At 46.4% G+C, this 13,390-nt stretch overlaps 1 protein-coding gene across 3 annotated transcripts in view; it reads right to left on the reverse strand.

Moving 5' to 3' along the window:
• nova2 (NOVA alternative splicing regulator 2) overlaps positions 1-12,260 on the reverse strand; it is a 125,591-nt gene extending 113,331 nt beyond the window's left edge. The window contains exons 1-3 of one of the 3 annotated variants that reach the window (XM_063204934.1): positions 11,948-12,260; positions 2,608-2,709; positions 185-328 (exon numbers count right to left, since the gene is read on the reverse strand). In XM_063204934.1, coding sequence (XP_063061004.1) covers positions 185-328; positions 2,608-2,709; positions 11,948-11,966 — 265 coding nt within the window. In that variant the 5' untranslated portion in view covers positions 11,967-12,260. Of the gene's footprint in view, positions 1-184; positions 329-2,607; positions 2,710-10,455; positions 11,391-11,947 lie in introns of those variants that run through there. The other 2 variants (XM_063204931.1, XM_063204933.1) reach the window with 2 other exon arrangements.
• Positions 12,261-13,390: the final 1,130 nt, after the last annotated feature.

A 13,390-nucleotide genomic window follows, 5' to 3' on the forward strand; every position in this document is an offset into this window, starting at 1 on the left:
CTCTCTCTCTCTCTCTCTCACACACACACACACACACACACACCGATTCTGTCACAATAAGGAATGGTTGAAGGGCTGCAGTACACATGTTTCAGAGGAGGGAAAAGTCACTCACATACTGAGGGAGATTCGGGGAATCGAACATGTGTGTGTGTGTGTGCATGTTGTTTTCAACAAGCCTCACCTGGGTAGAAGTCTTTGGATTTGGACAATTTGATGGTGGCGCCAGTTTCCTTCTGGAGCTGGACGATGGTCTGGCCTCCCTTGCCGATGATGGAGCCAGCCGCGTAGCTGGGAATCAGCACCTTAAGGAAGTACTCGCCCTCCTCTGCAGAACACAGGAAGAAGGGAGAGAGAGGGGGGAGATAGAGAGAGAGCAGGACAGGCAGAGAGAGAGAGAGAGAGAGAGAGAGAGAGAGAGAGAGAGAGAGAGAGAGAGAGAGAGAGAGAGAGAGAGAGAGAGAGAGAGAGAGAGAGAGAGAGAGAGAGCAGGGAGGAATGGAAACAGGAAGGAATGTTAACAGCATCCTGCACTCCACACATCACACATCATCAGTTCATCAGCACACTTACCTACTGCATGTGCCTATAGTGTAGTGTTTACCCATTCGCCACCCACACAAACTCTCAATTCTAATGAAAGTAACTGAAACGCCTCTATTAAGATCGAAAAAAAAAAAAAAAGAAATTTGTAATAAGCATGTCATGCCACCAAGGTGATTAACAACTGTGACAGAGCGGAGAAGCCAAGACTGTGCACAAATGTTTCGGTGTTTTTTTTCTGTCGCGTTTGGTTTGGTGCAGTTTAGTGCCGTATTACACCACCCTCTACTCCCAGTGAAATGGATCTGACCACATGTACCTCAAGACCATAACACGGCTACGTCCAGACGCAACAACACCACGCCACTGATTACAGAGTAGTATAGTCTGGGAAGTGGGCTTGTGCAATCCGACCACAGGACGTCTGGCTTTAACCAATAGTGGGAGCCCGGCACAAATCCCAAAGGGCATGGGGTTGAATCCCCACAGCGTCATTGGTCAGCCACAGAGCCCTCATAACGAGTATGAGTGTGTTAGCACCCCTCCATATTTTGGGGATACAATGTTTCCTTTTACACTTCCACGAGGCACTACAGCTCTAAACTATTTTGTGTCTTTGTTGGGTTCTAGTTTAGCGTGTTTTACCCTTTGCGTGTTTTAGAACCACTGCATAATTGGAGCACACTGTCTTGTACATTTCACTTTGCTTGCATTGATATATCTGTACCCGTTTCTGCTGGTTTTGTCTCTGCCCGGAGCACTAGGTGTTGATTGTGGGTACTTTAACCCCAAGAATCACGTAACTCAAACTATTCACATGAGGGCTTCTTGAGGAGGCAGGGCTATGGTGTCTTCGATCAAGGATTTAAGTGAGAATCGAAGATGAATATACGTATATCACAATGAGAAAAGAGCAGTGTGCCTTGTGATAGCAAAGCAGCATCATTGCTAACCAGGTTAGCAACTTACTTGTTTGCAATGCAGTTTCCCACTGACAACCTACTGAGTTGCTAACTAGTTAGCAATGACGCTTTCGAGAAACAGGGGCCTGATCAGCTAAAAAACTGCTGGTCCTTAACGACCACCGCAGCAAATCATGAGCATTAATACGGTAACCAGATCAGCTAACCCACCAGCCAGGGCCCTCCACCACAGCCCCATCCCTCCTCACTTCTACAGATGACATTTCAATGTATCTATCCTGTTCCTCCTCTTCTCTCAAACCACAGGGGCACTCTCCTAATATGCCGACACAATTAATCCTGGTTAGGTCCCTCCGGACGGCCGATCTAGAGTAGATCGTTACAGCGGCACGGCAGCAGTGTTATTTATATACGTATACTCCGGGTTCCTGTCACGGCTTATTTGAAACGGAGAGAGAGAAACACCGGGGAGAAGCCAGCCGAAGAGTCTGACACACTCTGTGCCAGGAAGTGGCAGCTTCCCATTAACAACCTTAGAATTAAAGACAAGAAGATCAAAAATAAACAATTATGCAGCAGAAGGGAATTATTGGCGTCCAAACAAAATTAAGTGTGTGTGTGTGTGTGTGTATGTGTGTGTGTGTGTGTGTGTGTGTGTGTGTGTGTGTGTGTGTGTGTGTGCGTGCGTGTGTGTGTGGTGTGTGTGGTGGGGGGGAGCATTCATGGGGCCAGGGGGTGGGGGTTGGGGGTGGGGGGTAAAAGGGTGGTTTAGCGGTTGCCAGAAAAGAGAGGAAAAGTGAGGCAAGTGAGAATCAGTGGGAGTCAGTGTGCAGGGTGGAGGCATGCAGTTATGCATCAATTGGACATGCTCCGCTAACACCAGAGCATGACAGTAAGGGGGTTTAGGAACATCAGAGCATTCTTATTTTTATTTATTTATATATTATATTTATTCCATTTATTTATTAATTTCTGTGTTTAGCTTTTCTGAAGAAAGCAGGTGAAAAGGGGAAGGCAGTTTGAAGGGGGGGAGAGGCAGTCAAAGGGGGAGGATTATCAGAGAAGGGGGGAGAAGGGGGTTTGATAAAGCCTTTTAACAAAGCCCGTCTTCTTTGAGCTAATCCCATGGTATCATACACACCAAGCCAGCCTGTCGGGGAGCGCGTGAGAGTGACGTTATCGCAGCAGTCCTCTGAGAAAGAGACGTTTTGACACAGTTGGGCATACGGTCCACTCACACTACCTAAAAGGAGGGAGGACAGAAAGGTCAAACAGTGACATCACGACAGCTTCTGGGGAAATTCATCTGGGAACAATGCAATGGCCACATGGGGCCCCAAATCAAGTCAAGTCATGTATTTTTTGCTATTAAAATATTAATATTATTATTATTCATTTTGTATTCAGTGTGTAAGACAATTATCAAAAATAGATTATTAAAAACATTATTATTTCAATTTTGTGCTCAAACTCTTTCGCACAGTTTCCATCTTTGTTTCTGTAGAGACAACAGGTAAAGCGACCACTTGGTCTTGATGAAGACAGTGACAACGACCAAATATCTCCTTCAATGACCCAGATTTCTTGAGAGAGAGAGAGAGAGAGAGAGAGATAGATATATAGATGGAGAGAGAGAGTGAGAGAGAGAGAGAGAGAGAGAGAGAGAGAGAGAGAGAGAGAGAGAGAGAGAGAGAGAGAATGATAGCGAGAGACAGAGAGAGAGAGAGAATGATAGCGAGAGACAGAGACAGAGAGAGAATGATACCGAGAGACAGAGAGAGAGACAGAGAGAGAGCAAGAGAGAGAGAGAGAGAGAGAGAGAGAGAGAGAGAGGGAGAGAGAGAGCGAGCAGGGGCTGCCTTCCTTTTGGAGAGGGACGGCGGACTAATTTTAACCACACTCGATTACCAAGGCGGAGGACACTCATGAATAATGTGCTGAGTGAATAAATAAAACTGCACTCGTTTTCTCGTTATCAGTCTCTCACAGACTGCTTGCTTTGCTCGCGTTATATAGTGCCAGGGCATTCTTCAAAATGACATCCGTGCAATGGGATCTGATAAACATTTTGTGTCTCTGCTGTCTGCTCTGGCACACTTGTACTGTGTGTGTGTGTGTGTGTGTGTGTGTGTGTGTGTGTGTGTGTGTGTGTGTGTGTGTGTGTGTGTGTGTGTGTGTGTGTGTGTGTGTGTGTGTGTGTGTGTGTGTGTGTGTGCATCCGTGCAAGCGTGTTTATCCCCATGAGTTTTAAATCCTATAATGTGACACATTAGTGAGAGTTATGATTTTCATGCAGAGCAATCCAACAAATGGCCTGAGAGACTTTTTCGACAGACGTGAATCCAGCGAGGGGGCCGGGGGGCTGAATGGGGCCTGTTTCTCATTATCAAATATCATGATGACATTCATTGGACATGTGTGAAGATGTTGCATCATCGGGAATCCACGGATGTCACACTAAGAGGTTGGGACACAAGGAAATTACAGGCGCCATGTTTATGAGCGCACTAATCGAAGAAACGTTGGCTTGGTTTTTCCGCATAATAGGGACAATGATGTATTACGATCTGATAGGTTACCAGTTTTTCTGCCGGCTTGTTTTAGATTAGATATGAGAACCTGCTAAATGAAACATTGTGCGATAGTAGGTATGGGGGTTTATTACAATGTTTTTGTTTTGTTTTATAGGCCCATAATAATACTATTTATGCTTTACGTTTAAGCTAAACTCGTATTTGTCCCAAAAGGGCTATAACAATTTAGTTACAAGATTTTATGAATTGCGGCTAAAGGTTTGTTTAACAAGCTATGCGAGTGAGTAGGCTACAACTGGGGTGTTCCCTCAGTCAGTGTTGTCTGAGTGAAACAGGAAATTACATCACTGTGGAGCCTTTTTTCCTTTGCCAGGAACTGGACTACTTCCTGTTGCCTTTTGTCAGCAAAAAGCTCCTGAAAGAAATCAGTGGATTCTCTTTTATATGCCAGACTTTGTGTGTGTGTGTTTGTGTGTGTCTGACAGAGAGCAAAAGGTACAGAGAGAAATAAAGACCAAACAACAGACAGACCGACAGACAGACAGAACGACACAAACAGAAGGACGGTGTAGGAAAGGAAAGGCCCACCCGTTAGTTTTGAAACGCTACAAAATCAACATAAAAATGGCAACATATCCCGCACCTCGTTAATCTCTAGCCGCCTATGTTAACACGGATATTATATTTCCGAGGCCACCGTGTCGTTTTGACTGTAGTCTGTGAGCGAGTGTACATAATGCGGTGGCCACATTGTCACACAAGAGTGTGCGCTGTGTACGTTACGATGAATAATGCGCAGCCATTGGACATCATAAACGGAGAATTTGTAAATAGCGACAAGCTGTTGCTCTGCTCTCCCCTGAGATCTGAGGCGCCAGAAAAAGCCAAACCCAACAGCACAGATCGAGGAACACCCAAGCCAAATCCCTGAATCTGGTACATGGAGGAGGAGGCTATCGGGTGCCTTGTTTTAGCATCCATGAGGAAGACATAGTAAAAATGCAGTGTTAATTCAACACTTAGAGAAAACTCCCTTGGAGAAAACTCTGGGCCAAATATACTCTAGAGGATGTTACAATGACACGGCAATTGTTGAATTAACACTGGATTTTTTTTTTTACTGTGTACCCCAGATTTGGGCCCTGGGACATAGCAGGGTTCAACTGGGGGAACGAAGCCAGAGTGGAGCACGGATGCCCTACTTGTTTAAATTCTAAAGTCTTTTGGGTCTGTTGGTCAAAGTCCCTTGGTAACGCTGTAATATAAAAGAACAGAAAACTATTGACAAGCCTCCCACACAGAGGATTTTGAATGATTGCACAGCTGTTCCCAACAGCACTTTATCTAATGAAAGGGCAAATGTTTTGTGCAGCCTTTTTCTTTCTTTTTTTAAACATCGGTCAATGGTCCATCTATTTTGTTTTGGTTTGTATTGTATGGGGCTTTGTAAGGGTGGCTAGTGCAGTGCCTGGCTAAAGAAAATGGCAGCAACAATTTCAGAAATGCTCTGATTCCAGTCTTAACTGGCCGCTCTCTTTTTTATTATTTCTCTGTCTTTTCCTTTCTCGCTCTCTCTGTCCTCGCTGCGTCTGTCTGTGTCGCAGGGTGTGAAAAGCGGCACGCATTGTTCCGTTGCCGTGGCAGTTTCGGGGAGGCGGCTAAATCTTTGCGCCCCCCTCTCTTTTTCGACGCTCTTTTCATCTCGTGCATCCATATTCATCGAGCGCCCTGTCTGCTGCAGCAGCGCCACCGCCTGCCTGAATGGCACCTGCCTCCACCAATAGCACGCTGCCTCTTAATGAATGGCACCTGCGTCCACCAATAGCACGCTGCAGCTCAATGAATGGCACCTGCCTCCACCAATGGCGCACCGCCGCTTATAAAACGCCACGGTCACGTACCCCTCACAAGACCCTCCCACCGCCCTCCACAATGAGTCTTTTTTTCCTCTCCCTCTCTCTCATTCTCTCGCTCGCTGCCTTCTTCCTCCTCCTTTTTGACGCAGTGCTTCAAAAAAACGGTAAGAAAGAAAATGAGGGGGGAGAAGCAGCGCCCCCCTTTACGTTTAAGACGTTCCTCTATATACGGCATCGATCGGCCAAGTCAGCAACAGTAACGGTTGCTAGGGCGGGCAACGATGGATGGATGGATGGACGGATGGACGGATGGGTGGATGGAGCGGCAAGATATCGACGAAGCGATGGGGAGGGGGAGGGAGGGAGGGGCGTAACGAGGACTCGGGGAGGGAGGGATGGAGAGGGAGGGAGGGGTGTGTCTGGCCTATCAACAGCCATGATGAGCATGATGCCGGCGCGCACAGCCACAGAGGAAGACAGAGAGAGAGCAGCACACGGGACGGACGAAAAGACGGAATTTCGACATTTGCATTCACACAAAGACCAAGACGAACATACACACAGACACAAAGACAGAGCGCATAACAATAGCGCAGTAGAAGAAAAAAACACACAAAACAATGATGAACGCCGCAGAAAGGGTTAAAGAAGACTACCACCGACACACTGACAACACTGATGTTAATCACGCAGGGATGCATTGATCATGACACAAAGGGATTGAAAAAGACAGACAAGAAAGGTGCAATAGCCAGCCAGCGTGCCTCCCTGACAGTCTGGGTGCATTTCTCGAAACCATAGTTGCTAACTACATTAGCTACTTTGTCCTTTTCATGGCAATTTCCCATTGGCAACTACTGACGTTGCTAACAGGCTAACAACTATGCTTTCGAGAAACGCACCCCTGGTCTCCTATGTGCTATCAGCTGAAATTAAATGCCTTGTGGGCAAAGACTGGTGTGTTTAAATATAGACCCTGCTCTGCTCCGGGCCTGCTCTGATCAAGCATGCTGCAACAGCAGCGAGGCATTTCCTTCAACATCGATCGATCAGTTTGGAAGGGGCCGGTGCCTCTGGAGGACAGCTGAGTGGCAGCTCTGCTCCTCAGGGAGAGGAGAGAGAGAGAGAGAGAGAGAGAGAGAGAGAGAGAGAGAGAGAGAGAGAGAGAGAGAGAGAGAGAGAGAGAGAGAGATACAGAGAGAGAGGGGACGGGGGGAGGTGGAGGGTTGGTGGTGGTGGGGTTGCAATGCAGATCAGCAATGACGGCCGCGATCAATAACATGAAAGGCTCCCCTCCTCCCCGTGACGAGGCGACGCAACACAAGGCGAGGTGAGGCAGCCGCCGACACGCGGCCTATACTATACCGGTCAAGATGGAGGGGTGGCAACACAGACACATGCTCTCTCTCTCTCTCTCTCTCTCTCTCTCTCTCTCTCTCTCTCTCTCTCTGGCTTCTGGTCCACACCCTGTGTCAGCATTGTGTCTGGCCTAAACAGCACAACAACCCACCACCCCCCATACACACACACACACCTCCACTACCTCCTCTTAACAACCCCATCTCCCTCTCTCTCTCTCTCTCTCTCTCTCTCTCTCTCTCTCTCTCTCTCTCTCTCTCTCTACTTCTACCTCTCTTTCATCCTGTACGCCTCTGCCCGTCGCTCCTGTCCCTCCCTCCCTCCCTCCTCTGGATAAAGCCATATTTACAGTCCCCTCACGCCCGGGCAGCAAGGGCAATGGGGGATACAATGCTTCACCAGCTACATCCTGAACCGCAATCTGGTGCCAGTTGGTCCATTTACTAAATTGCCCGTTCTATCTTATTAGGCTGGTTCAGGACGCAGGGGCGGATGGACGCACTACGGTATGCTGTGCCGCGCAACGCCGCAACGCGCCGTCCCTCTTCGCGTTTGAAGAATGGGAATTGGACAGCGGCCGAAAGACTGCTCTCATATTCCCCTTGGCAAGCGGTGTGGAAGACAAGTTGCTCTCACACACTCTCTCTCTCACACACACACACACACACACACACACACACACACACACACACACACACACACACACACACACACACACACACACACACACATGAGGGGGAAAACATAGGCCTACATACATACATAAATACATACATACATAGACTACATACATACATACATACACTACAAACAAACACAAAGATTAGGAAGAAACACACACGTTCACGAAACCAAAACACACTGAAGTCCTGTAGATCAATGTACACCAATCTCTTTCAAGGTCCAGTCGTCAACCATTGTCTAATAGACTAAAACCAACATTTTTGCTCAGTGCCATAAGTGCCGCAAGTTTTAGTAAGTAACGCAAACTCCAATCATAGGCTACGTCCTAATCTACAAGTGCAATAGAAGTACAACCTGTTTCGAGATGACACGACAAGTGTCATTAAAAATATCAGACATCCCTGAGAAAGTGTCGGAGGTCATAGGTCATAGGCCACAAGCCACTGTCCAGATGTGTTCATTTCACAGCTGCTGGTCTGATGGAAATCTCCTGACCTTAGCTCAGCAACGCTGCTATATCAGCAATGTGTGCTTTTCCTAATGAAATTCTGAACATAACATCAGTGCAATCTGTCTGTCAAAGCTGAGGCTTATACCAACCCGTCCAGCCTCCAATATGTGCCCTATAAACAAAAGTGGGTCAATTCTACGTACTCTCTCTTGTCCGCTGTACTGACTGTCTTGTAGGCCTATACTGACTGACATACAGAGATATATGTGCCCACCACCCCATTCCTCCTTTCGTACCTGAGCCATACCTTTCTATGCTGTTTATAACACAATAATGTGGGGTTCAGTTCAATTGTAGTGTTATAAAATGTTAAACTTGAACAATAGTGCCAACCAATTGTTCACATGATTTATTTAGCACGTGCTAGGCTACTTGATATTGGATAAGTCCGGAATATTATTTGATTTTGCCTATTCTCCTGATGAAATCATAGGACCTTTTTTGCATAATAAAGTAGCCTACAGAAACTACAATCAATGATGCCACAGATTGTGATATAATATAAAGTTGTCTATTTTCAAGCCCTCTGAAGTTATAAAAAAGATTGCCGGTAATTTGCCAGAAAAGTAGTGCGCCAACCGGATTAATTGCTATTTAATTACATCGTTTTCAGACGACAATCACAGGGAACTTTAATAGCCTACGTCTACACAGAAACAGTCCGGAGACGCGCATTATCCTAACCACAGAAATAGCAAACAAAAGTTATTTCATGCATAACTCACTGTGACATTACCCTTTAAGTTTTATTACCTTATAAAATAAAAAAACAACCGAATTGTACTGCTCTCTTAATTTTCAGGAACATTGCAACATAGTATGTTGATGGGCAACTCAGACTTAAAAATAGCATTTCGTGTACTATTTTGCCATGCATGCAGATGCTGTTTGTTGCAAACATAGCCTAAACTTTGCTGTTGGACCGGGAAGATACCCTGCGTTATGTAGCCTATTTAGACCATTGAAATTGAAAGCGACGGTTGAGGAGATCCATAAGCAACATACATCCGTCTATGTAATGGCTCCCACGGGCGAAGCTAAGGTTTTTAGACATTTGAGCCAATGCACTCTGATTATTGATTATCTTTAACATTGTATGCCCACGGATGCATCACTTAATTTTCCACACCACAATAAAGGCCCAAGACCACCACTCTAGCACTGCAACAAGTCAGTACCCCTCACACAAATCAATGCATGGCCTGTTTAGCACTTCAAAGAATGGCTGATCAATGCATTCCCAATTTGTCTTTCACAGCCAAAATAGACGTTGTGGCAAAAAATCACACTAGGTAATCACACAAGGCTAGTTCTTCAGTATTCCAATTATCATAACCTCGAAAAGGGAATACCTTGCCAAGCGTTAGACGACATTGGTGCCTTAAAACTTCCAGTGCATTACAAAATAGGTTAATGACTACCCTATTTTAATCCAGGACAGCCGGTCTCAAAACATGTCTTCAGGATAGTGGAAACAGGGCACACACGCCTCCAGGGGATGAAAGCACGTTTCAAACACAAACTAGGCCTATGTGTTACTTTTAATCATTTCAAACAAAGACGACCGGTACACTCATCAAGCAAGGTCATATTCCCTCCTACAGGAACACCGGTTTGGTGGATTTTTTTTTTTGCCAGTTGTTTCTTTTGTTTCTTTCCCACTCGGATTTCAGCAGAATCTGAATAGACTACAACGTCTAACATTTTGGGAGTAGTGATAAGGCGCGTTTTGGAAAGCTTGCACGCGTTGCCTCCTTTCTTTCTTGAGCGGTCGGGGTCGTAACTGACGCGCTATTGTATCCCCCATACCAGCACTGATTTGAAGCAAGTAGCGTGTTTCAGTATTATTGAAAACCTGCACTCTGCGTCGCCTGATAATGTGTCGGGCCTACGCATTTGCTTAAGGGTGCAACCTGCACATAAGCGTTTGCATCTTTATTGTTTACGTTCGTTTTGGAATTATCAACCTGCTCGTCTACACCATGTTTTACACCCCCATATGCTGTTCCCCTGAACACAATGACTCTTAGGCATCCTCTGCTTACCTCCAGTGTTTGTGCGTTTAGTGCTGCTGGCCTCGGTCGGCGTCTCCAGAGGTCTCTTGCGAGAATCTGGGGGATCCGACTCCATGTGTGGCTGCTGATTGTGATGGTGAGGATTGGAAAAAATCCCGTTTTGCTGCACTGCCCCGCCGGCCATCATTTTCATAGTAGCGTGGATGAAACCGCTCGCTTTTTTCAGGCTACCCCTTGACGCAACTTATCAATGCTACGGGCTATGACTGTGGACGTGTTTTTAGCTATGCGTTATTTGCCAGTTATTCAACAAACGCTGTTTCTTCCGTTCGAGAACCTCCGGGTGCGTCTGCTATCCTCCCTTTTCAGGCGGCGCGGAGAGGATAAGCTACAGCGAAATCTGGGGCTGTTTGTCCCAACCTTCTCTCGAGAAAAGCGATAGTGCAGAGAAACGTCACATCAATACAAATCCAATGAACCGATGCGTTCTCTCCAGCTCCCCGGATATGCAAGGTGTCGGTCACGATTGTTCCTTCGTTTCAAATGCGTTGCACGGGTTGTTATTCCTCCCCACGGCGCGATGACGTTCTCCACATAGACGCTGACACCAAAACAAGCAATTCAGAACACACAAATGGCCATGCCAAGCGACCCAAATAAATTAAGGGGAAAGGAAGGTGGCAAAACAAAAAAATATTGTGTTCAAGCGGGTCCGCGGTTCGTGCATGAAGAGCTGCCTTTCAGTTCGATTTTGGTGGGCAATGGGGGTGGATTCGTCAGGATGGTCCAGGAGGGGAAAATACTGAGTAGAATCTAGAAGGAGATGTAATTTTGTGGCCTCGTTGTAGAAGATGCTGCAGTCTTACGTTCAGAGCATCCCTGCGCTTACTGACTGGCGGAGCACAGGGGACCAGTGACGTCATGCAGAGCCCAGTCCATCGCTGTCAGATGTAGAGCACAAGCCCCTCCCGTGCCCACTCTGAAGTGTACGCTTCTTTGGTCGAAGGACACTGGCTCTACCCAATCGATGTGGAGCCGTCTCCTTGGGCCAAACGCGATTGGACAAAGCTGTTTTCCTCGGCAGACAGTGTACACTTCGGAGAGTCACATGATGACAGTAGATGTAGAGGAGAACGGCAGCATCGTTCGGTAAGGCAGATTGCTTTTGGGGGTGTCAAAATATGGGCTGTCACCCTGGACACTGACACCCCAAGAAAGTTGAATCTTTTTAGGCTATGACAGGTCAGATGCAGCACATGCATCACCTCTCCAAAACTACACCCAACGTGCATGGTAGGCCAGAGTAATATTTTAGATAGTTTTAGATGTCTTCTTCTAAACTTACCATCCAGAGGCTTTTACCAGCTAACTGTAGCCTACTTGACTGTCTTTACAGTTATACAATGTGGTGTGCTGTTGCATTTGTATTTTCCATAGCATATACGCATAGCCTATAATAAAGAACTAAACCCAACTATGTGTTTGCGTATTCCCCGTAGATAAGCAAAAAAAAACATATTACCTGTGCAAGACTCGGCCATCCTCTCCTCTCACTTGGTCCCCTCAGTATAAGGATCCTCCGTATTCGCTGTCTTCAGTTGGGTAGGGGAGGTTTCATACACCACGGACTCTCTCTCACACGCAGGCTGCACAGCCGGTTTCTCTCTCACACACACACTCAGTACGCACGCACACTCGCGCTGGCGCGTACAGCCTCGTCCTGTCCACACCGAGACAGATGTAGAGCGCCTCTCTCGTGCTACTCCAGATTCTCGTCAAGGTGACACCGCGTCGACCGTGGCCTACACACAAAGAGTGCGCCCACACAATTTCACGTTGCTGCGAAAATCTCAACGGCGAGCCATTTCGGTCAGTTTCCAGAATGCATATAGGACCCGACTTTCTGTGTGTGTGTGTGTGTGTGTGTGTGTGTGTGTGTGTGTGTGTGTGTGTGTGTGTGTGTGTGTGTGTGTGTGTGTGTGTGTGTGTGTGTGTGTCTGTGTGTGTGTCTGTGTGTGTGTGCGCGCGCGGAGGGACGTGGCAAATCTGAGGCAGATGTAGAAGGTAGTTTATTGCCAGTGAGACTGCTTTATTGTTGCATTTTTTAATGGAGAGGAAAAAACATGTGGCGGTTTCTCTCTGGATATGGATGGCTTGTGATATTTCATGGCGCATGATAGAAGAGCGCTCTAACGGATTTTATGTTTTTTTATATAAATAAAGTGTGCAATACATGGCCGGAGTCAACAGATTGTGGAGCCAAGGCTGTACAACTGAATGGCGCATTGCATTCGTTTGTCACCAAATAATCAATCCATATAGGATAATGGACCAATTATCAATTCTAAGTGTATTATCATTTTATTATTGTTGTTGTGCATTAGCTATGAACATTCATGCACCACTAAATGAAAAGGTATTATAGGCTAATTACAACACTTGTGCCTTGGCGATGGCAACTGACGAACTGTAGCCTAGGATCTGATTCTATATTTGAAGAACTGCAGATACTAGATTGCTCTTCTCCACCTTCTGTTGTCAGCAATAGCTGCAGGCATTTCCCAGCTGTGACCCTTTGGCACGTCGATCAGATATCTGGCCAGGCTGTCCTGTCCCGCGCCTGAGCCTTCTTTTTTATAATATATTTGAGCAGCGAGCGAGCGAGCGCTGCGCGCTACCGAGAAGTGAAGGGGTTTCGTGCTTCTTCTGGTAACTATGGTGATGCTCAGCGTGACTGCACTGCCCAAACGGCATCCTTTGTCTCCATACGCTGTTTGGCTAGAAGCCCGCAGTGGCAGGCGCGACACACTGTGCTATTTTAACCAGTATGGAAAATGGGCCTATGTGTCTGAATGTTTATGCCTCAACGTGATTCTAAAATAAAGATAGATTAGAAGAAGAAAATGGGGATGGCATTCAGAGTCCATCAGTTTGAATGAATGAATGAATGAATGAATGAATGAAT

This window comes from Engraulis encrasicolus, chromosome 8 (genome assembly GCF_034702125.1).
Source record: "Engraulis encrasicolus isolate BLACKSEA-1 chromosome 8, IST_EnEncr_1.0, whole genome shotgun sequence".
Lineage (NCBI taxonomy): Eukaryota > Metazoa > Chordata > Actinopteri > Clupeiformes > Engraulidae > Engraulis > Engraulis encrasicolus.